Source organism: Monosiga brevicollis, genomic scaffold, assembly GCF_000002865.3.
Source record: "Monosiga brevicollis MX1 MONBRscaffold_2 genomic scaffold, whole genome shotgun sequence".
NCBI lineage: Eukaryota > Choanoflagellata > Craspedida > Salpingoecidae > Monosiga > Monosiga brevicollis.
Window position 1 is genome coordinate 2,864,038 of NW_001865039.1, and position 20,470 is coordinate 2,884,507.

A 20,470-nucleotide genomic window follows, 5' to 3' on the forward strand; every position below is an offset into this window, starting at 1 on the left:
CCAGGAACGATGAGCAAAAATGCCTCTTTGTTCAGGTTTGAGCGATTGAACACGTCGCGACCATTTGCAAAGGGAAACGTAAAGACATGAGCCACACCTGCAGGCAGGTGGAGCGCTGGCTTTTCATTTGGTAGTTCTTTTCCAGCAGTCTGGGGGTCAAACTTTGTAGAAGTAAAATTTGAAGCTTCAGCATCGTCAATTTTCTGACAATTCCTTCCTTATGGCGACGGACGGACGTTCTGCCCAAAGCATCGTCGCTGTACTCCAACGATGCCCGGTTTAACACAGGGGATCCGGAAGAGGTCAAGCTGTCAAAGACGCTTTCCGCCTTAGAACAAGGCCCGAAGCACGGTCCATATCTTTGATCGACTCATGTGTAACATGACGTTGTAAGTCGTGTAAGTTGAACATTGCACATCCCATGTCAAATAAGTATGGGGGAGAGTTGTATTTCTTTTTGCTATTGTCACTGGCCAAGCGCACCGCGCGTGAAGGGCCGGAAAGAGTCAGCCAAAGTCACAAACAAGCAAAAGACAGAGACATCAAGGAGTAGAGCAAGAATCTCTGCGAAAGAACAAGGGACACCCCTCTCTCTTGCTTTGGAGATCTAAAGAGCCTTGAGAGGATCGTCCTTGCGGCGCTTGCTGCTCTTGTTGTTCTTGTTGGGTCGTCGCTTGCCATTAGCCCCACCGGCACGGCCGTTCTTGTCGTTTGCCCCGCTCTGAATAGCAGGCACGCTCACACCTTGCTTGATGTACGCAGGCAAGTGCTTCAAGTGATGCATATGCTGGTCTCTCTGTTGCAGGTTGCGGTCGTGCCGCAAGACCTCCAAATCCTTGGGATTATCTTCAAAATGAGCCTGGCGTACAATCGCATTCGAATCAGAGAATGAGAGATGAAAGATCAGGTTGAATCGACGCAGAGGGCAGAAATCGCGCCAAACAAAAGGATAGACGATCTCACCTGCAGCTTTTCCGAGTTGAGAATCTCGTTCTCAATCTCGGCCCGGCGAGCCTTCTTGATGGCATTGCGGCTGACCATCGAGAGCACATCCTCCACACGATAGCGGATTTTGTCCAGGACGCGCTTGTCAATGCTGTACGCCACCAAGCGATGCGCACTGGCCTCGCTGTTAGGCTTGGCCGTCTCAGCCTCTTCCTGCTCCTGCGCCTCGGCCACCTCCAACAAGCGCTCAACCTGGGCCACTCGCTCGTTATCGGCATGAAGGTAAAAGGACAAAGCCAGACCGGCCCGATGACCACGCGCCGTCCTATGTTGCCATGACATCCAGTCAGCAGTCAGCAATCACCCCACATGGGCACCACACACCAGCTCTGCAATGCTCCGAGTACACAAGCCAAAGAAGGCAACAAACTTACCGGCCGACACGATGCACATAGGCTGCCGCCGTGGCTGGAAAGTCAAAATTAATCACGTTCTTGATGCCCTTAAAGTCAACACCACGCGCGACACCATACTCCTGGTCAGCACTTGGCTCTGCACGACCCTTGCCTCGCTTGCTCTCGCTCGCGTCCGAGCTGGCACCAGCTGCAGCTTCCGCTGACTGCTCAGCAGTCTTGGCCGTGGCCTGAGTCGAGGACAACGTCGAGTCTTCAACCAACACGATACGTGAGCTAGTGCCACTGCCTCAAGGCAACCATATCCCGCCCCATAGACTCTTACCCGTGGCACCTTCGTCCGAGGCAATAATGTAGTCGTAAACTCCCTTGTTGAACTGTGACACGATGTGGCGTCGCGAGTTCAAGGGCAGCTCAGAGTTGAGAACACAGCACCTGTCAATAACCAAGCAGTCAGCACAACACTAAAAGACTCGGGGCCAAGCCTTGGAAGACCCAAACACACGCGCGAGGGGGTTTGATACTCTTGCCAAAGGGTCTGAACAAGTAAAGACAACAAAAGCTCGTTCAGGCGAAGCATACCGAATGCCAAATTTGTCCAGGAAGAGCTTCACACGGTAGCAGCTGTCAATATCATTCACAAAGATGAGCGTCTTGCCACGCACAAGCTGAAACTTGAGGAGCGCGCAAAGGTGAAGGAGGCGCTCTGATGGCTCGCAGTAGAGCTTGTACTGCTTGAGCTGATCCTCGTCGGGAAGATCGCTCTCCTCCAACTTGATGACAGCTGGGTTGCGCAGGGCTAGTTCCTTGAGGGCATTGACATCGTCGCCCATGGTGGCGCTCTAAGTGCGACGAGATGAAAAAAAGCAAAAAGCAAACAAACAAACAAACAAACAAACAGGCAAGCAAACACACAAGCAAGGGTGGACAGCAGAGAAGGGTTAGCAAAACCAGAAACTAGACGGCAAAGAGGAAAGGGAAAGGGTTGCATCTTTTACCATGAGGATGGTTTGCCGCAAGCGAGGCAGAAGTGCGCACAGCCTGCGGAGATCTTCATGATAGCCATAAGAAAAGAGCAGGTCGGCCTCGTCGAGGATCATGAGCTTGAGTGTTTGGCGCACTTCTTTGGCCTGTGCCCCCACCCCGCAGAAAATTGAGGTGAGCTCAGATAGCCGTTGTGATGTTGCCTTGCCTGCCCGAACGAGCTTTGGGCATAGGGACAAACCTCATTTTGAATGTGTTGCAGTATCCGCGTGGGCGTGCCAACCAAGATTGGCGGCTTTGAGGCCGCCAGGCTCCTACCACGGGCGTGCAACAGATGAGAGAAAGAGATGAAAATAAAAACCAAAAATCAAAAACACAGCAACTAAAAAAAAAAAAAAAGCAGAGGAAATCAGGCGGTGCCTGCAAGCCGCGTGATCAAGACCGACTTGAGTTGCTTCTTGGACTGATTGGTGGCGAGGACGCCGACGTTGATGACATCAAGGCAGAATTTGGCCAGTTCCTGAGCGACATGGCGGCACACGGGCGGGTCAGGACGGCTAGCTCCTTGCGGCAGGAGCAACACAGAGCGGCCAACCGACATCTAGGCCACGTGCAGACCTTGATATTTTCTGTTACTTGGAAAGCCAACTCTTTGGTCGGGACCAAAACAATGCCAAGAACACCCTGTTCCTCATCCGTGGCCGAAAGCAGGACGTTGAGCAGAGGCACGGTATAGGCCCCAGTCTTGCCCGAGCCCGTGCGAGCGCGCGCCAGCACATCGCGACCATTCATCAGCTCGCGGATCGCATGTTGCTAGGCGAAGTAAACATGGGTAGACGTAACGTGGGCAAGTGTCGTGAGCAATGTGCAAATGCGCTTCTCATTCGCAAAACTGTGAGCGGCTACGCCGCCTTTTTGTCCAGAAGTGTTTTGACTTTTTCCTCGGGTTTGGGAGAGCAGCCCCACGTGGCCACGAGCGCGTCGGCAGCACAGCCGACGGAGTCAGACTGGGTCGTGACGCCTCTTCCCCGGAGCCAAGGTCCATGTGCACAATCTTTTCATCGTACCTGAATAAGGGTAGGTTTCCCCCAGCCCAAACGACCAATGGCCTTGAGCAGTCGACCATCCAGCCCAAAGTCGCCCCAGCCCATCGCGACGGTCCCAATGAAACCTGCGACCAACGCCAGCAAGAAAATGATGACAATGTGCTCGTTGTCACTTGTTTTTCTTCTGTGTGTGTGTCTCTCTCTCTTTCTTTTTTTTTTTTTTGTTGGCTCCTTCTTGGTTCCTTCTTGGGTCTCTTGTCGTTTTGGGGCCCGGTGCAGAGACCTTGCACATGTGTTCGGCTTTGAACGTGGTAATGGCATAGCAATGAACGGGCTGTGCCATGCCACGGCGGATGATCGTGCCGGTTGTTGATCAGAATAAAAGACTAATGCTGTAGTGGGACTAACATGACAAGCCAAAATCATGGCAATTGTACAAATAGGGGGTCTAAACCTCGCGACCGCAGGCCGCACATCAAAGCACCCAGAGACAGAGGAATGGGAGAGGCAAAAACACAAACACACGTCATAAACGATGCTCAACAAGATGCGTCCTTTGCTCGGCGTCTGTCGCAAAGGACGGGAGGGGAGAGATGCGGGTTGCATGGGCGCCACAACTCTTCGGGTCTGCGTGTCAGTCATCCAACTGCGTGCGTAGGCGTTGGCAGGCCAGGGAGGCTTTGTCAAAGGCAACAGTGGCGTCGCGAAAATTGGCATTGGCCAGCTCACGCGAGCCCTTGAGAAAGAACCTCGTCATGAGCTCCACCTGCTCGACAAACTGCTCATCGCTGGAGATCAGATTGAGGTCCTGAACATGAGGGCGAAGTTCCTCGGGAATCTTGATCGTGTGACCATGTCGGTTGAGCACCACTACAGGCTCCACCTTGACCTTGGCGCGATTAGCCTTGTTGTTTCCAACAGCACCCAGGACGGGGGTTGGGGCGGTCATCCATTTGGGCGGTCGTCCTCGCCGACCCGTCTTGATTGGTGGTTTATTAGCTTTGCCAGCCTTGCCATCCTTTCCAGCTGACACAGAGCGCAGGAGCGAAAGTGCTGAGAAAAGTCTGGTCGAGGCGGTGCCACATGGTTGGCAGAACGAGGTGGAGGGTATGGCTCACCATGAACGGTAATGTCGGAATCCAGCTTGGAGCGCTTGGCGGCCGGTGTTGCATCACCGTTGCGCTTTTTGGCCCTCGACCGCCGAGAAGAGCAGGGCGACCCAACAACAAAGGTTGGGTGCTAGTGATGACGCCCCTCGTATGCCAGTGAGAAGGCGCCAACGTTCAACATCAGTCGCGTCAGGGGATGCCCAGCCTGTCCGTGCATGCACTCACCCCACTCAACCAATTACGGAGATTGCGCGCGAGCGGTGCTTTGTTGCCATGTTGCTTGACCCCCGTGTCCTAAGCCAGAAAGTGATTGCCATGGTCAGCAGGCGAGCCACACAACGACCAGAGCCGGAAAACATCTTTTATCAAGCGCTCATCGAAAGAAAACGAGTGAAAGCGCGATCGCGCAGTGCGACAAGACTTAAGGAAAGAAGGCGAGAAGCAGACAAGCAGAGAAGGGGAGAAAGGGAGGAGAGGAGGAGAGGAGGGGGTGAAGAAACGTGGGTAGAGTAGGGCAGACAGGCATGACAGACCTTGCAGTAGACGTTGACACGCTCATCCACGTCCAGCTCGCACACCCGGCGATTGCCATAAAGCGTTTCACCCAGTTCGGTGTTGGCCAGCTGGCTCATGTCTCGCACCTTGGCATTTTTACGAGCGGCCTTGGATGCGTCCACCCTGGGTCATAAGGTACCACAATATGAAGGCAGCAAGGTCAGATTCCACTGCGGAATGCAACTCCGAACAGCTTCCACCAAGCGCGCGCGCTGCCGCCGAGAGACTCACCGGGTCCCGTCTTCCTCCATGTCTCTGGTTGCAAGGCTAAATAAAATACAGAATGAATTAAAAGCCAACTTGCCACAGAGTCACTCCTCAAAGGGTGGCTCTGCCCACGATGGCGTCTTCAAGCCTGGTCCCTGGCGCGTCGCTGCCGACCCAGTCAGCCCGTCCCGCATCCAGGGGCGATGTCGGCGTTCTGCTCCTGCACTGTAGAACTGGCAAGATCTCAGCCTCGGCTTCTATCTCTGCTCTCCCTGACTCAAGCCCTTGTATTTTTGCTGACAACGCGCTGCACGGTTCTACGCCTCTTCTTCAAGTTGGCTTCTCTTGTGTGTGTGTGTGTGTGTGCGTGCTTGCTCGTCTTTCGTCGTGGGGGCTTGGTGTTGGGGGTTCGGTGCATGCGCTCGTGACTGGTTTGCAAGTGCCTCATCAGAGGGAGCAGAGTGCATGGGGGCAAGCTGGGTGAACGGTGGTTCTTGAGCCACCTTCACACCGTCCCATCGTCCTCGCCTGCTTGTGTGCGAGGTCCGAAGTAGCCGCGAACAATTCAGTGAGACTCGTTCCGCTCAGCTCCTCGGCTTCTTCCGTCGCAGCGATGCCGCAGCGGGGCCTGGCCATGCGTCGTCGCACGACCAACGCCGTGCGTCGCCGTGTTCGGGCCCTCATTGAAGCCTGTGATGCTGATCCGGTGCGTTTCGGTTCTCTCCCCCTGCTGATAACATCGCCACTGCGTGGAGCCGAAGTTGTCAACTCATTGGCACCACAACCCCTGCGAGAACTGTCCGTTTTAGGTGGACGTACGCGCTCTACGGGCGCTGGCTACTGCCGAGAACGGCTTTTGCAACAATGTGACAAGGTCTCAAGTTTGGGCCCGCCTCGTTGGCGTCGATCCCTCGGTTCGCGGCTCCGTCACGGGTGCGTTTCACAGCACGAAAACAGGCGCTGCTTCAGCTGAAATGATCGGTGTTCACCCACTCCTCTCGCCTTGATTCAGATGTGGAAGTTGAGGACTCTGTTCGACGACAACTCGAGGTGGATGTGGCCCGCTCCCTGTGGAAATACCCAGACAACATCAATGCTGACCAGCGCGAGGTGCTGCGCACCCGCCTGCTGAATATCATGTTGAACATCTTGCACGAGTACCCGGATCTGCACTACTACCAAGGCTTCCATGACGTTACGGCTGTCATCATGCTAACCTGCAAAAATGACGCATTGACGCTTGCCATTATGCGGCGCCTCGTACGCTGCCATCTCAAAAGTCAGTGTTTATGGCGCGCAACTGTTTTGTCGATTCGCATCAGCGTGCTCCATTCTACCGGGCTTCCTCACGGGCGCGGGGCGTGCTCTCACTCCCCCCCCACCCCCACCCCCTCCTTTTTTTTTCGCCTAGATTATCTCTGTTCAACCATGCAACCCGTGATTCAGCAGCTGGAGTTGCTTCCTGTTCTACTGCAGCATCTGGATCCCGAGTTGAATAATTTTATCCAGCGGTAAGCAGAGATGCTACTGGTCTTGTTCTTCTTGCATCATTTGCACCCCCTCCCCTGTCCCCTAAACTTTCCTCCATGTTGAAGCTGGTTCGTGGAGCGCCCCTTGCATTGTGTAAAAAAGTCACATGCCTGTGCTGCCTCTGGTTGGCTTAGGGCGGGTGTGGAACCAACGTTTGCCGTGAGCTGGCTGATCACTTGGTTTGCACATGACATTGACGAACTGCCGCGAGTGCAACGCCTCTTTGACTTCTTGTTGAGCTGTCATCCTCTGGGCATTGTCTATCTCATCGCGGCGGTGGTTGATCTGCATCGCGAGTCCATCATGGCCCCGGATGAGATGATCACGGGCAGCGCTGATGACTTTCCTTTTGTCTACAAGCGCCTCACAACCCTTGGCCTCTTTGATGTAGAGCGTGCCATTCAGACCGCGCACAATCTAATGCACGAAGTGCCCGTTCAGCAACTATACCAGCAAGTCACATGGACACGCGCGACGCGCTATTTGCTTCAAGCCAGCGTCACGGCCCGCTACCAAAGCTTCATGGCCACCATTGTACATCAGCCTGCGCACAAAGCCTCGGCGGCCGACGAATTCGAGGATTACCGCGACGCACCCGCCTCTGGGCTTGGTGGCGTCTTTCGGCAATTGGCGCATGAAACACCTCGTATCCTTTTCTATCTGACGACGGCCGTGACCATGGCCTCCACCATGTATTTTGTTCAAACCGGCCAAGCGCCTCTCTAATCCATATCAGATCATCAAGCAGAAAACATCTGACATCAGCTGCAACGCACACATGAGAGAAAAAGAGAGAGAGAGAGAGAGAGAGAGACAGAGAGAGACACACACACAGAGAGAGACACAAAGAGAGAGAGAGAGAGACACACACACACACACAGAGATTGAATTGGTAGAGAGAGAGCCTGTGTGTGTGCATTTCAAGGGGTCGGGGTGCGTGCCTCCTGCTTGGTCTTGTTGCGGCGGATGGAAAGGGAACCGGGAGGGCGTTGAAGGGGGTGGGGTTGGAGGCGTTGACTGGCTGATTAGATTAGTTGGTGGCTGATTGGTTACATTGATTGGCTGGCAGGGTGTGATAGTGGGATTGTAGCTTGGCTTTCCGCGAAAGCATAAGCATGGCGAGCCACGAGGTTGAAGCTCCGTCACTGGCTGAGCTGGCGGAGCAGCCGGCGGAGCAGTCGGCGGAGCAGGCAGAGGCGACGGCAGAACAGGCAGAACAGGCAGAACAGGCGAAAACGGAACCAGGCAGCCGCGTGGCCAGGGGCGACAGTTTTGTGAATGCTGGATCTATCGCCAAGGATGAAGAGGTTTTGGACCGGCCAGGCCAAGTGTTGGTGGCAATTCGTGCTCGTCCCTTCCTGTCCAGGTGAGCACCTGGTCACTAGATGGATTTCAGCAGCACCGCCAAATCATTATCTCGCCTGGCATTCAAGGGGCACTCAGTGGCTGTGGCTCTCATATCCGTTCTTCTGCAGTGAGCTCTCCGAACAATCTCCACGCGTCGTTGACATGGAAGGCCACAAGACGCATGTTGCTACGTTGGTGCGTATTGGGCACGGATCCCTGTAGCCATCTTCCTAACATCTAGCGCTTGGGTCAACTCACGCCTTGAACCCCTTCAATTGGTCATTGGCTTCGACAGACTCCTGGCGGCGCGCCGGACGTAAAAGAGTACGTCCAATACCGCTGTCACGACTCAGTTGATGACAAGATGACAAACTGTGCTACCCAGCAAGATGTGTTTGATGGCATTGGTCATCAGGCCGTTCTCGCCGCCCTCGCTGGCTATAGTAAGTTTTTTTTTTTTTGTCAAGCCCACGATCATTGGCTTTGCTTTTGAGCGTCCTTCGCGTAGCGTAACCACCAAAGGGACCATCAGCGCTCACGGCTTGGCATGTGAATCACATGTAGATGTCTGCGTTTTTGCATACGGTCAAGTCGGTGCCGGCAAAACACACACGATGGTTGGGACGGAGGTAAGCACGTCAACGTGCTCTTTGCGAGGAATACCCCAAGCAGCCAATCATTTTCATCTTCTTCTGACCCGCAATCCTTCCATGCATTCGGTCATTGCCACGGCAGACCGAGCCAGGCTTAATCCCGCGCATAGCCCGAGCACTCTTTGATCATTGTGCTGCGACTCAAACTGAATTCTCCTGCGAGTTTTCCAGCTATGAACTCTACAACGAGCATGTTCAAGATCTGCTCAGCACCGACAAGGCCCAGCAAGCCCGCCTCCGGGTGCGAGAACATCCCAAGAAGGGGCCATTTGTTGAGGGCCTTTCCCACCATGCCATCACTGACATTGCTCATCTCGAGCAGCTTTTATGGCAAGGTGAGCTCTGCCCTTCCACCAGCATGAACTCGTTGCTCGTAGGGCATGCTCTTCCTGATGGCAATTTGTGCGGCACAGGACACGCGCGGCGCACGGTTGGAGACTCGCCCATTCACCCCACTTCGCATCGAGGTCATGCCATCTTTGACATTGCCTTCCGACAGGTCCGTTTCCACAACCGTCGTAGCCTTGCCCTTGCTGCCATGCCAGCCCCAACATCAAAGCCGCAGTTGCCTCCAGTTTGAAACCCAGGCTCATCCTGCATCGTGCGACATCACTAGTTCACCAATAGCAACGGCCTTTTGACTGAGCGCAGCAGTCGCGTGCAACTTGTGGACATGGCAGGCATTGAGCGCCTGTCCACCGCCGCCGGCAGCCACAGCGAGACACGCATCAAGGACAGCGGCACCACCAACAAATCTTTGACTGTGTTTGGTCAATGCCTCAAGGCGCTAGCCAACAAGGCCAAGGTCGCTGCTGCTTCTGCTGGAATGGACACCACAGACAGTCCTTCCGCTAGTCGACGCGGTTCTCTCAGGCGTTCAAGCTCCAATGCTGGCCGCATCGCGGTACGTTGTGCTGACGCGCATGTGAGGCATTTGAAATGGAAAAGAAGTGAGAACGAGAGTGAGAGCGAGAGCGAGTGTAAGGATGAGAGTGAGAGTGAGAGCGAACATGAGGACTGAACTTGGGCTGAGGGCCAGGTGGCCGGCGAAAAACAGCTTTGAAAACATAACAGAGGTGTGGCATGCTCGTGTGCGGTCGCAGGATGTCCACATTCCCTATCGTGATTCAAGTCTCACGTGGCTTCTCAAAGAGTCTTTGGGCGGCAACTCGCGCACATTCATGGTGGCGGCCATCAGTCCAGCCGAATGCAATAGGAAAGAAACCCTGTCCACGCTTTTATACGGTACGTGCCTTTCTCATGGGTGCTGCGGCTAGCTACGGTTCCAGGTGTGCAGGTTTGCTGACCCCGTGCCGTCTGGGCATGACCAATCGCCTGTTCTCTGTGCATCCAGCCGACCGAGCCAAGAAGATTGTTAATGCAGCTGTGGTCAATGAAGACCGGAACACCGCCGCCATGAAAGAGCTGGAGGACGAAATTGTTCGGTAGGTTTGTAGCCAGCCCTTTCCTGATTGGTTTTCCAGACTCTTGTCATCTCGGCATCGTCATCTTCAGAGCATCCCTCATCCATTGTTGACCCTCTTGCCTTCATTCAGGCTCAAAAAGGAACTAAAGAAGCAGAGCAGCAGTGGTGCTGCCAAGGCCGCTGCTGCAGTTGCCGTCACCCCACCCCCACAACCTTCAGTGCCCCACGAAACTAGGGGCACGCAGACAGATCCTGAACCGGAACCTGAGAAGGGCCCGGATCACGAGGTTGGCTGCTCACTCCGCCTGATGATTATTGACTCGCATTCGCCGCATATTTTAAGTCATTATGCACGCTTAAACAAATTCTAAGTCTCATGAAAGCATTGCGCTGCGTTCCATGACCAGGCCCGAGCCCTCGAACTGGGACAACAACTAGAGGCGGCCATGGCTGCTCGAGACCAATTGCAACAACAGTTAAGCGACGCACAAGATGCATCAACCAAGACCACGACGGTTTTGGAACAGCGCGCCAGCGATGCCGAGCAAGCGCTTCAAGAGGCTCAGGATCGGCTCTCGGCTCAAGAGACAGCACTCACGGCTGCCAATACAACGCGACAAGAGCTAGACGAAGCATTGCTTGCTGCTCGGGCTGAGGTGGAGAAGCTTGCGGGCGAAGTGGAGGCATTGCAGCAGGCCCAACAGTCAGCAGCCGGCGACGAAGCAGACACACAGGCTCGTCTTGCGTTTCTTGAACGCGAGGTTGCGAACCTTCAAGAGGCTCAACAGAAGGTTGCGCAGGCAGAAGAGGAGGCCCGCACACATGCCGAACAACTGCAAGAGGAGCTCGCACAGGCCAATGGTCGCGCTCAGGCAGCTGAGGAAAAAGTTCTTGGGCTGGAGACAGCGCTGAGCGAGGCGCAAGCTCAAGCAGCCAGTCTGGGGGATCAAGACGCACAGCGCAAGGATGAGCTGGCACAAATGCGCCGGCAGCTGACTGAGCAGCAGAGCGAGCTCAACCAGGTGACGGGACAGCTGCAAGAGCTTCAAGTCGCAGCCCAGTCGACAGCTGCTGACGAGCAAGCGGCCCATGGCGATGATCTGGCTGCGTGGCAGCAACGGTGCCAGCGTTTGGAAGAGCAATTGTACGAGGCACACGCGTTGGTAGACGAGTTGAAGCAACGCTTGCGCAAGCAGCGTGAATTCTTCCGTAAAAAGTTTCTCAGCCAGTGGGAGCCCAATACCACTCAGTGCACGAATTGTCAGCTACCCTTTAATAAGTTTAGCATCCGCCCGCACCACTGTCGCATCTGTGGCGAGGTATGTCCCCAATCCTCGAACACAACCTGCCCGTGTGGCACCTCAGCCGCAGAGTATTGAAGGCTTAGTTTGCTCGCACACCCTTCACACGCATGCGCTTACCGTAGGTATTTTGTACAAACTGCTGCGCCGACCGAGTCAAAACGACGGCTGCACGTAAACCCGTTCGGGCTTGTCAAGAATGTATGCAGTTTATGAACAAACTCATGCAGAATGACCCCATGCTAGATGAGATGTAAAGTTTTACAGTCATGAGGCGTTATGGGCACGTGGTTTGCATCGTTTTGTTGATTCATTGATTTGCTGACGATGGGCTCCAGCCAGCGCACAGGGCCAAGAGGGCGCTGCAAATTTAACAAGAGCCATCACCGTAACCCTCACCTTCGTGATGCTTCCAAGAAAAAGGGCAAAGGTTGGGATTTGCTGAAGAAAACGAGAAGGCAGCAAAGAGAGAGAAGAAAAAAAAATACAACAAGCTGATGGAAAGATTCACAACAAGTATAAAAAGTTACACAGCACAAATGAGGGAGGACCTAATCGAACAAGGGTAGCATGGATGAACTACGCCGTCGTTTCGTCATCAGCCGAGTCAGACTTGACATCGGCTTCTTTGTCAGATGCTTCTCCGTCCACCGCGGTTTCATCATCTGCCTGCGCCTCAGCTGCCTCGGCTGCCTCGGCTTCAGGTGTTTCAGCATCCGGTGCTTCAGCATCCGGTGCAGCTTCCACTGGAACATCGGCTTCGACGGCCTCGACAGCCTCTGCTTCTTCGTTGATGCTATTGGTGTCTTCGCCTTCATCCTTCGTCACAACCTCTTCAGACTCTTCAACTGCGGCCTCGGTCGATTCCGCCTGAGACTGGGTAGCACTGACCGGGTTTGAACACACACACACACACACACACACACACACACACACACACACACACACACACACACACACACACACACACACACACACACACACACACACACACACACACACACACACACACACACACACACACACACACACACACACACACACACACACAAAAAAAAGTTGCAATCTACGCACAGAGATCACCCAAGTTGCTGGGGGCCGGCTTGGCAGTGGTCTCGGCCTTCTCGCTGTCATCGCTGTCACTGTCGCTGCCACTATCACTATCACTATCACTGCCGCTATCACTTCCACTGCTATTTTCTTTTTCATCTGCAGAAGAGTCGCTAAATTCATCCGAAGAGACTTCGACGGCGGGTTTCTTCTTGGACCGGGCTTTCTCCACAGGTGCGTCATCGGCTGCAAAACAAAGGCAGGGTAGAGAAGGATGATGTGAACAAATAGCCAAAGGCAACAAGCGGAAATGGGAAGGGGTAGAGATGAGATAAGGCAGTAGGCCTGACAGCAATACTTTCAGCGTACCAGAATACTCGTCTGAGTCGCTGTCCGAGTCCGAGTCTGAGTCGCTATCGTCTGAGTCAGAATCGGATCCACTATCACTGCCACTGCCACTGCTGTCGCTGCTGTCCGAGTCGCTGTCCGTATCGGAATCTGAGGCCGAAGGTTCCTCAAAGAAGGCACCTCGCGTGTCGGTGTAGGTTTCCTCGACAACCTTCTCATCGACATCTCGCACAGACGGGTCAGGCGCCTCCATGGGAAAATCAGGCAGGGGCTCCCAGCCATTCACTTCCTGATTGAGCACATGTGACATGGTGCCAATCTGGTAGCGGTTGCGATCGTCAAAGGTCGTCTTGAGGTTGGGCGCAGGCTTTTCGCTCAGGAAAAACTTTTTTGACTTGCGATGCAAGCGGGTGTCCTTCACCAAGAGAAGGCCCCGAATGACACGGGCACGATCACGAATGTCATAGTTCATGTCGTATTTGGCCATGTTCAAAATGTATTGAGTCAGCAGCTTGGTTTGCTTGCTGTTTGTGACGTAGAGCTTGGAAGCCAGGTTCAAGATTTGCAACTTGACGATGGGCTCTTCCGAAGCAAACGTCTGCGCCATCTGTCGCAAGACATCGGGTGCAATCTTGGGAACATGGCTGCTGTACTCGCCAATGAGCCACAGAATGCTAGCTTTGGCCATGGGTACTTTCATCTGCGGGAACCAATTCAAAGGCGGATTGAGCGGGCCAACGACACTCGGGCGACTTAGGGCCGAAATCTCATGACGTGTTGTGCATACGTACCGAGCTAGCCATCTTGGACATCATAATGATGATTTCTTTGTGAGCTTCGGGGTTGAGTTGCAAAAGTTTCTTGATGACGACCACTGACTCGGCGACGACTGCCTCATCGCGGTTCTTCATCAAGGCCATGAGGCCCGTGAGACAAGACTCAGTCACGTTGGTCAGCGTGGAAGCGCAGCGACCGATGCATTGAATGGTTTGCGTCACAAACTCGCGGTTGGGATGCTTGACGTATTCCTGGAACTCGCGCAGGATGGGGCTAATGTTGCTCTCATTGGCCAGAATGGTCAGGATTTCAAGCTTCAGAAGACGCACGCATTGTGGGTCGAGATGTTGGACAAAAAATGAGGTCAAGAATGGCTCGAACATGCCGCGGCGGGTGGAAACCATGCTGGCAATGGCCGTCAAGGTGATGTACTGCGCCTCGCGACCACACTTGAGAAGACGAATCATGGGCTTGGCCACGATGCTAATCTCTGAGTGTGGTGCAAGGTAGTAGTAGGCTTGTGCAATGGCCATGATGACACCTGGTATCGATGCGGAGGCGGTCAAAGCCGACACGAACAAGTGAGCTTGGTGCATGACCAAATGCGAGTCAGACGGTCAAGGCGGTTAAGGCGGCTGTGGGTTTTATGACAGAGAATAACGTACTCGCATTGCGGGACATCAGCAGCGGTTGAATTGAGCGCAAGAAGAGACGGTGATCCGGATCCATGACATAAGTCTTCTTCTTTTTGCCCTGCACGATAGAAGTGCAACGGACCAAGCAGTCAAGTGAGAAATACAAGCCAAAAGGGGAGGGAAAGATAATCAATAACATAAAAATAAAGAATACAATAAGAAGAATTCTGACTGGGGGTCGACCACCGGACCACGCCTCTCATCAGGCGATTGTAACGCAGCAGCAACAAGGAAAAAGAAGGTTGTACGTACATCGCCAGAATCATCGTCATCGTCGTCATCATCCGAGTCTTCGGATTCCTCCTCGTCCTCATCGCCTGCCGGTGCGAACAGTCGCATTCGGATTGTAAGACAATCAATCGGTGGTCGGATAAGCCAAGAAGAGTCAAATGTATCAAGTCATGAGCAAAGACAGGGCTGACCGTAGAAGCCCCCGGCATCCAACGAAGTTTCGGCATGACCCTGATTGGGGTCGGTGAATTGAGTGCGGGCATAGCGCACGAGTAGGTTGATGATGGCGGCTTGGCCCCACTCATCAATGTCCAAGAGGGTGTTGCACAGCTTGCGGTAATGGCGGTGGATCAAATCCAGGCGTTCAGGACAGATCTCCTCAAAAGCCATGATGACGGAGCCCAGGACCATGGTGGTACGATCGCAAAGCAGCTTCTCGATAATATCCACAATTGAATCCTTCTCATGTGGGGCAAGTCTGCTCAGGCAAAAGGCGATCAAAGGCAGCGTATGAGCCATGACAATGTGCCAATGTCAAAACACTGGGGTAAGGCGAGCCTATAGGCTCGGGTCGACCTACTCGAAAAGCTTGGGCAGTGCGTGGGCCGCCGTTTTGCGGACATAGGGAGACATGTCACTAGCCGCCTGAAGAGAAGGGAGAGAAAAAAAAAAAAGGAAAAAAAAAGGTTCACGTGGCGTTGGAAGGTTGGTCAGCGTTGATGTGCCAATTTTGAGTCGACGGCAAACGATCAAGTCTGCCCGACACCGCACCTGCTTGAGAGCAATCTCCATGATGGGCACAATGTCAGGTACGCGAATGGAGGAAAGAACACGCAGAGCGCTGGCTCGAATCAGCTGGTTGGGATCCTTAAACATGAATGCAAGTTTGAGAGTTTGTGAGTACACACGCAAGACTTAACGAGCAACAACAACATCAACAACAACATCAACAGTAAAACACGAGTGACATACTGCGAGACCCTTTTGAAAGGTGGCAACAGAGAGGAGGGCCAGGTCGGGCACATCTTCGGCGTAGCGAACGAGATACATGTACACAAGCTTTTTGAGCTCCATGTTCTTGGTCACTACGCATTTGACGACAGAGGAGAAGAGCTCCGACTGGTCATTGCCCTGTGCCATCTCCTGAATCACCACCTTCATGGTGCGAAGCTTGTCGGCATCCTTGCCGATGTCCAAGATCTGTGCAGGATCATTGGTACCCCTAGAGGAAATAACTGCACTGTGAGCTCGCGGGTACCAAGATACGAACAGCGATGATGCCTTAGCCAACACTGGCTCGCGCTTCCAGCTGTTGATGTGTGTGGGTGGAAAAGCTGGGAAGAACGCACTTGCGAAAGATTCCCCGTTGGGCCGAAGATGGGGCATACGACATGCCGCCGCTTGTGCCCGTCACCTGCAGATGCGTAAAAAATGCCACAAAGAGTGATGCAGCGACGCAAAAACTGCCACGACAGCAGAGCGGCAACAAGAGGACAGCACTGATAGGCAGCGTATGGCCATGGAGCGATCCTTTAAGCATACCAGCTCGCCGCGATCGTTGAAGGAGTCAGAGCCGAAGCCCTCAGCACCCATCATTGAGTTGCTTGAATGTTCTGTGGAGGTTTATGCAGCGATGTGAGTCAAGACCAAAGGGGCGAGCGGGATCGCGAGAGGGAGGGAGGAAGAGAGGGAGAGAGGCTGCGCCGAGCAATGCAGCTGGGAAATCCATCGACAAGAACACTGACCGTATGACATGGCGCTGGTTCTGAGAAACACTAAGGACGAGGGGGATTGCAAGGCGCTGGTGTGAGTGCTCCAGTGCTCCATAAAGTTCACGGCACACATTTGCGCAGTTCTGGGATCGAGACAGTTACCAGATAGAGCAGCCCCATACCAGGTTCTGGCAATGGCTGCCACGCCAAGCAGGACTTACCTCAAACTCTAGAGCGTGCTGCAGCGGAATGCCAAGAGAGAGCTGAGCTGCTCAGCCTTTCACCAATGCCGGCTGCCACCCGTCGACCGCCGCCAGACGAGAGAGACAGAGAGAGAGAGAGAGAGAGAATGACACTGAAACACAACAAATCGTGTGAAGAGAGAGAGAGAGAGAGAGAGAGAGAGAGAGAGAGAGAGAGAGAGAGAGATGATGTTGCCGTTTTCTTTTGTTCTGTGGGTCCCTCCCACTGCGGCCGCTACCAGATGAGACTGGGACTCCACTCTCGCAAGGACGAGCTAATAATAGGCTACTCTGGTTTCGCTATTGTTGTACGCCGGTTATTGTACCTGAAAACCATTCGCGATCCCGCGAAAGCATAGCCCTTGTCACTCCTTTCGCCTACTCAGCAGCAGGCGAAATCAGTCGTAATTTCACTTTTCTTTGCCGAACAAGCCGTTACAACATTTTTTTTTTTTTTTTTTTTTTTTTTTTGGCGCTGCGCTTGAGGATTCATACTGTCGTGTGCTGGCCCTAAGGCCTCTAGCCACGGGCTATTTGATGCGACTATCAAAGTCGCAGACATTACACCTCGCGTCGTTGGTGGGTCTGCCAGCCTGCGCTCTGCTAAGTATTGCTGGCGCGCGCAGGCGCGCGCTCGCGACCACTCGCCCGCTGCCCACCGAGCATGAGCCACCTCGAGCTCGGGGCCGGTGGAGGGCGGGGGGATGCCAATGGTCCTTCCGCCTCAGAAACTGGCCAGTCGCCACATCATCAGACTCATTTTCCCGCACCCTCCGTCTCGAGTGAAGAAGCCGACGAGGCCAGGCGCTTTGTGGATGCCATTGGCGCCTTCCTTCGCCCGACCAGCGACGATGCACAGCAAAAGGCTCACGAACACTTACTGCGCTTTCGCAAACAGCGCTTCGCCTGGCGCGTCTGTCAGCTGGTGGCGCGTACCCCAGCTATGTTAGAAAGCGACGTGCTGCACTTTGCGCTCCAAACGTTGGTGCAACTTGCCATGCGGGGCAAGTGGCAACAACAAGCAGATGCCTGGTCCTCAGATGCAACTGCGCTGCTGCCCCTCGCTGCCCAACTCCAGAGTGATGTCCTGCAGCGTCACGTTATGCGAGCTATCACGGCTCTTTGGTTGCGCCATGGACACATTGAAACCCTCTATGCCGATCTAGAGGCGCTTCATGCACACATTGGTGGTGTGCCCGCCTCCGAATCGCAGCGGCGCTTTCTATGGTTTTACCTCCTTGAATCACTCCCCGAACTCGTCGCGAACAAGTTGCTGATGGTCGCACCCCAACGCCGCACAGCACTTCAAAATGCCCTGCGAGAAAGTATTGCCACTTTAGTTTTCTCCGAGCTGATGGCATGCCTGGATCACGAGTCTGTACCTCTGCAGCTCATCTGTGGTGTCGCTCGCGCATGGATCGAGGGAGTGGGCGTTGCTTGGGAGGCCATGCAGCATCTGCTCGGACGCCTGGCCAATGGGCTGCATACAATCTTGCCCCTCGACACCAGTCAAGAGACGCTTCAGATTGTGGTCGAGGTTTTTGTCGCCGTGCTTGAGAGCAACTCGACTGTTGAAGTCGTGGGCACGTTCATGGCCAGTGTGATCGGCTTTCCCACCGCTGCTGCTCAGCCGGCGCTTGTACATCTTGCGACCACCTGTGGGCGACGTGCTCTGATCTTTCTTGAAGACCCCCGTCTCCTTGATCTCTGGCCACCGCTGTTGCAAATCATCATCACAGCTACCCAGGCCCGCGAGCTTTCTGTCTCGTCGGCCTGCCTTGACTTTTGGGAAGTTTTTGCGCTTGAGCTGAAGGGCGATCAGTGTCAGCGATTTGAACCCGTTCTTCAGTCCGTCTTTGCAGCCATCCTGGCAGCCTGCGAGTACCCATCAGACATTTTGGAGCGGGACCACATGTTTCAAGACGAGTTCACTGATGTGCGCGAGCAGGGCCGCGCAGCTCTCCGCGCTACCATCAAAGCCAATCCCGGTGAGTTACGCGCCAAATAGCTGAAAAAAACAAAAACAAAAACAAAAAAAAAAAAAACGAGGTTAAGCGATGAGCCCTGGCGACGAGTTTTGGAGTCAAAACTTGTTTTGCAAGGCAGCCCTATAATACTGCTGTTTGAGGGTCGGGGTTTTTGTTCTTGTCAAATGCGTGAGTTCATCCTTGCTCACCTCCGGCGTACGTCCATTCCCATTCCAGGTATTGCGTCGTGGTTTGCCCAACATCTCCGGCATGAACTCGGCACGGCGCTTGCTGCAATCGAAGCGGGTGATGATGCCTGGTCCTTGGTCACGATCCTTCATCTTGAGGGGCTTTTGCATGCGCTGAGCGCTTGTTGCAAACTAGTCTTCCCCACCAACACCACCAGTGATGTACAAACCTGCCCACCTGAAGTCGCCCAAGAACTCTGCGCAGCTACTCTTCGTTTGCCCCTTCATCCCTGTCTGCAGCGCACACTCGTGCTAGCGTTGGGCATGATTTGGCCCTGGCTTGCGCACTATCCTGCCCTTTACGTGGACGTGGGCCGGCACTGCATCCAAACCCTCGCTCTGCCGGAAGAGGATGCCAACTTTCCCATGCGTCTTATGGAGGATCACGTAGCCAGTGTGGCTCTGCTCAAGTTGGTCCAAGGTCCGGATGCGGGTGCCATTTTTGTGGATCTTTTCCACGCCTGGCAACAGCAGGCTGCGCGACCCACCATGGCTGAAGCCAGTCGCCGCCTACTCGTACAGGCGTGTGTCCAAGCTGCTTTACGAGCCTCTCAGCCCGAAGAGCCCTGCATGACCCTCTTGACGGCCCTCGTCGAACGTGCCAGTGAAGTCGTTCAAGCCCACGATTTGCTGGGGCCAGCCGCCTGGGCAGATATCGACACCGCCCAGGAACTGAGCGCCATTCTCGCTGAGTTGGTGGCTGCCGTTCGCGGCATCCACTTGCCAGCCGCAGCAGCTTTTATGAGCGATCTCTTTCGTGGTCCGCACTTTATCCTGGCTCTCCTCTTTGGCGGCCCCAACAGTGGACCCTGTCAGCTTTCAGAAATACTCGATCAGCTTCAGGAGCTGGCTTTTGCCACCCTGGGCATCATTTCTCCGCCTTCTGCCTCGACTCTTTCAGCCGTGCTCCAGCGTTTCTGGCTCTATTTTGCGCGCATCAACTTCACCTCAGCCCCATGCCTGCGCGTCATTGCTGAGTGCATTGATCAAGGCGCCCTTCACCACGAAGGCCTTGATGCACCTCTGCATGAGCTGCTTGCACTTTTGCGCAACCGCGAAGGGTTGGTGCAAGCGTACGCAGATGCCGGGCCCGACACGGTTGAGGCTCTATTTTGCCTCTTTCAGACCGTGGCGCGCACTCACCCCCAATATCTTCTCCACCAACCTGAGCTCGCCATTGACCTTCTTATTCACCACTTTCTCGGGCCTACGTTTACTGCCGTGTTGCAACACCGTCCCGTCATTTCTGCGGCTCTGGGCTACGTGGAGGCGTGCGCGGCACGAAGCCCGGAAGGCAGCCCCTCTATTTTCGATGTGGCTCTTGAGCATCGTCCTACTGCCATTGCAGAGATTGTGGCCACTCTTCTGTCTGCCCTCTGTCTCATCTTCCCAAGCCACATGCTTGAGGATACGGTTGCCACGTTTCGTCGATTGATGCAGCCTTACTCGCTCGAGCGCGTGGGCGAATGGGTCGCATGGGCCATCAATCAACCGGCTTTTCCACGCTACTCTGTGAGCGCTACGGCCAAGCAAATATTTGCGCAGGAAGTTGTTCAAGCCTTACAGCAGCCTGCCTCATCGCGCCTCAAGGGCACAATCAAGCAGTTTTGCGGCGGCAAGAAAAAGGGCACTTCAGGTACGCCTTCCCGGACCACCTCAGCCGAGAGGGCTTATTCGGTCTAAA

The 20,470-nt window shown here is 54.3% G+C and overlaps 6 protein-coding genes across 6 annotated transcripts; 3 read left to right on the plus strand and 3 right to left on the minus strand.

Moving 5' to 3' along the window:
- Positions 1 to 447: 447 nt before the first annotated feature.
- Positions 448 to 3,496, minus strand: MONBRDRAFT_19343 (uncharacterized protein). The gene is made up of 10 exons (XM_001742798.1): positions 3,410 to 3,496; positions 2,961 to 3,155; positions 2,789 to 2,862; positions 2,584 to 2,656; positions 2,357 to 2,488; positions 1,941 to 2,200; positions 1,659 to 1,793; positions 1,380 to 1,520; positions 964 to 1,270; positions 448 to 859 (listed from the first exon to the last, which is right to left on the minus strand). The coding sequence occupies exons 1-10, from the start codon at positions 3,491 to 3,493 to the stop codon at positions 608 to 610; spliced, it is 1,653 nt and encodes a 550-aa protein (XP_001742850.1). The 5' UTR covers positions 3,494 to 3,496; the 3' UTR covers positions 448 to 607.
- Positions 3,497 to 3,800: 304 nt separating this feature from the next.
- MONBRDRAFT_35682 (uncharacterized protein) lies at positions 3,801 to 5,477 on the minus strand. Its single transcript, XM_001742799.1, has 5 exons — positions 5,284 to 5,477; positions 5,031 to 5,175; positions 4,723 to 4,791; positions 4,507 to 4,627; positions 3,801 to 4,414 (listed from the first exon to the last, which is right to left on the minus strand). Exons 1-5 carry the CDS (start codon positions 5,301 to 5,303, stop codon positions 4,023 to 4,025), a joined length of 747 nt encoding a protein of 248 aa, XP_001742851.1. The 5' UTR covers positions 5,304 to 5,477; the 3' UTR covers positions 3,801 to 4,022.
- A 395-nt stretch (positions 5,478 to 5,872) lies between these two features.
- On the plus strand, positions 5,873 to 7,515 carry MONBRDRAFT_5351 (uncharacterized protein; the record flags this gene model as incomplete). The annotated part of the gene is made up of 5 exons (XM_001742348.1): positions 5,873 to 5,965; positions 6,069 to 6,192; positions 6,272 to 6,538; positions 6,671 to 6,770; positions 6,924 to 7,515. The coding sequence occupies 5 exons, from the start codon at positions 5,873 to 5,875 to the stop codon at positions 7,513 to 7,515; spliced, it is 1,176 nt and encodes a 391-aa protein (XP_001742400.1).
- Positions 7,516 to 8,880: 1,365 nt separating this feature from the next.
- MONBRDRAFT_2537 (uncharacterized protein) lies at positions 8,881 to 10,181 on the plus strand (the record flags this gene model as incomplete). Its single annotated transcript, XM_001742349.1, has 5 exons — positions 8,881 to 9,124; positions 9,203 to 9,288; positions 9,406 to 9,594; positions 9,866 to 10,034; positions 10,144 to 10,181. Coding segments are annotated over 5 exons (726 nt in total), but the record flags the coding sequence as incomplete, so codon positions are not given.
- A 2,401-nt stretch (positions 10,182 to 12,582) lies between these two features.
- MONBRDRAFT_17332 (uncharacterized protein) lies at positions 12,583 to 16,651 on the minus strand (the record flags this gene model as incomplete). The annotated part of the gene is made up of 13 exons (XM_001742800.1): positions 16,551 to 16,651; positions 16,363 to 16,392; positions 16,160 to 16,230; positions 15,967 to 16,031; positions 15,590 to 15,839; positions 15,389 to 15,484; positions 15,198 to 15,262; positions 14,809 to 15,095; positions 14,639 to 14,703; positions 14,357 to 14,444; positions 13,706 to 14,232; positions 12,917 to 13,614; positions 12,583 to 12,739 (listed from the first exon to the last, which is right to left on the minus strand). Exons 2-13 carry the CDS (start codon positions 16,370 to 16,372, stop codon positions 12,583 to 12,585), a joined length of 2,379 nt encoding a protein of 792 aa, XP_001742852.1. The 5' UTR covers positions 16,373 to 16,392; positions 16,551 to 16,651.
- Positions 16,652 to 17,235: 584 nt separating this feature from the next.
- MONBRDRAFT_5354 (uncharacterized protein) lies at positions 17,236 to 20,469 on the plus strand (the record flags this gene model as incomplete). Its single annotated transcript, XM_001742350.1, has 2 exons — positions 17,236 to 18,559; positions 18,776 to 20,469. The coding sequence occupies 2 exons, from the start codon at positions 17,236 to 17,238 to the stop codon at positions 20,467 to 20,469; spliced, it is 3,018 nt and encodes a 1,005-aa protein (XP_001742402.1).
- Position 20,470: the final 1 nt, after the last annotated feature.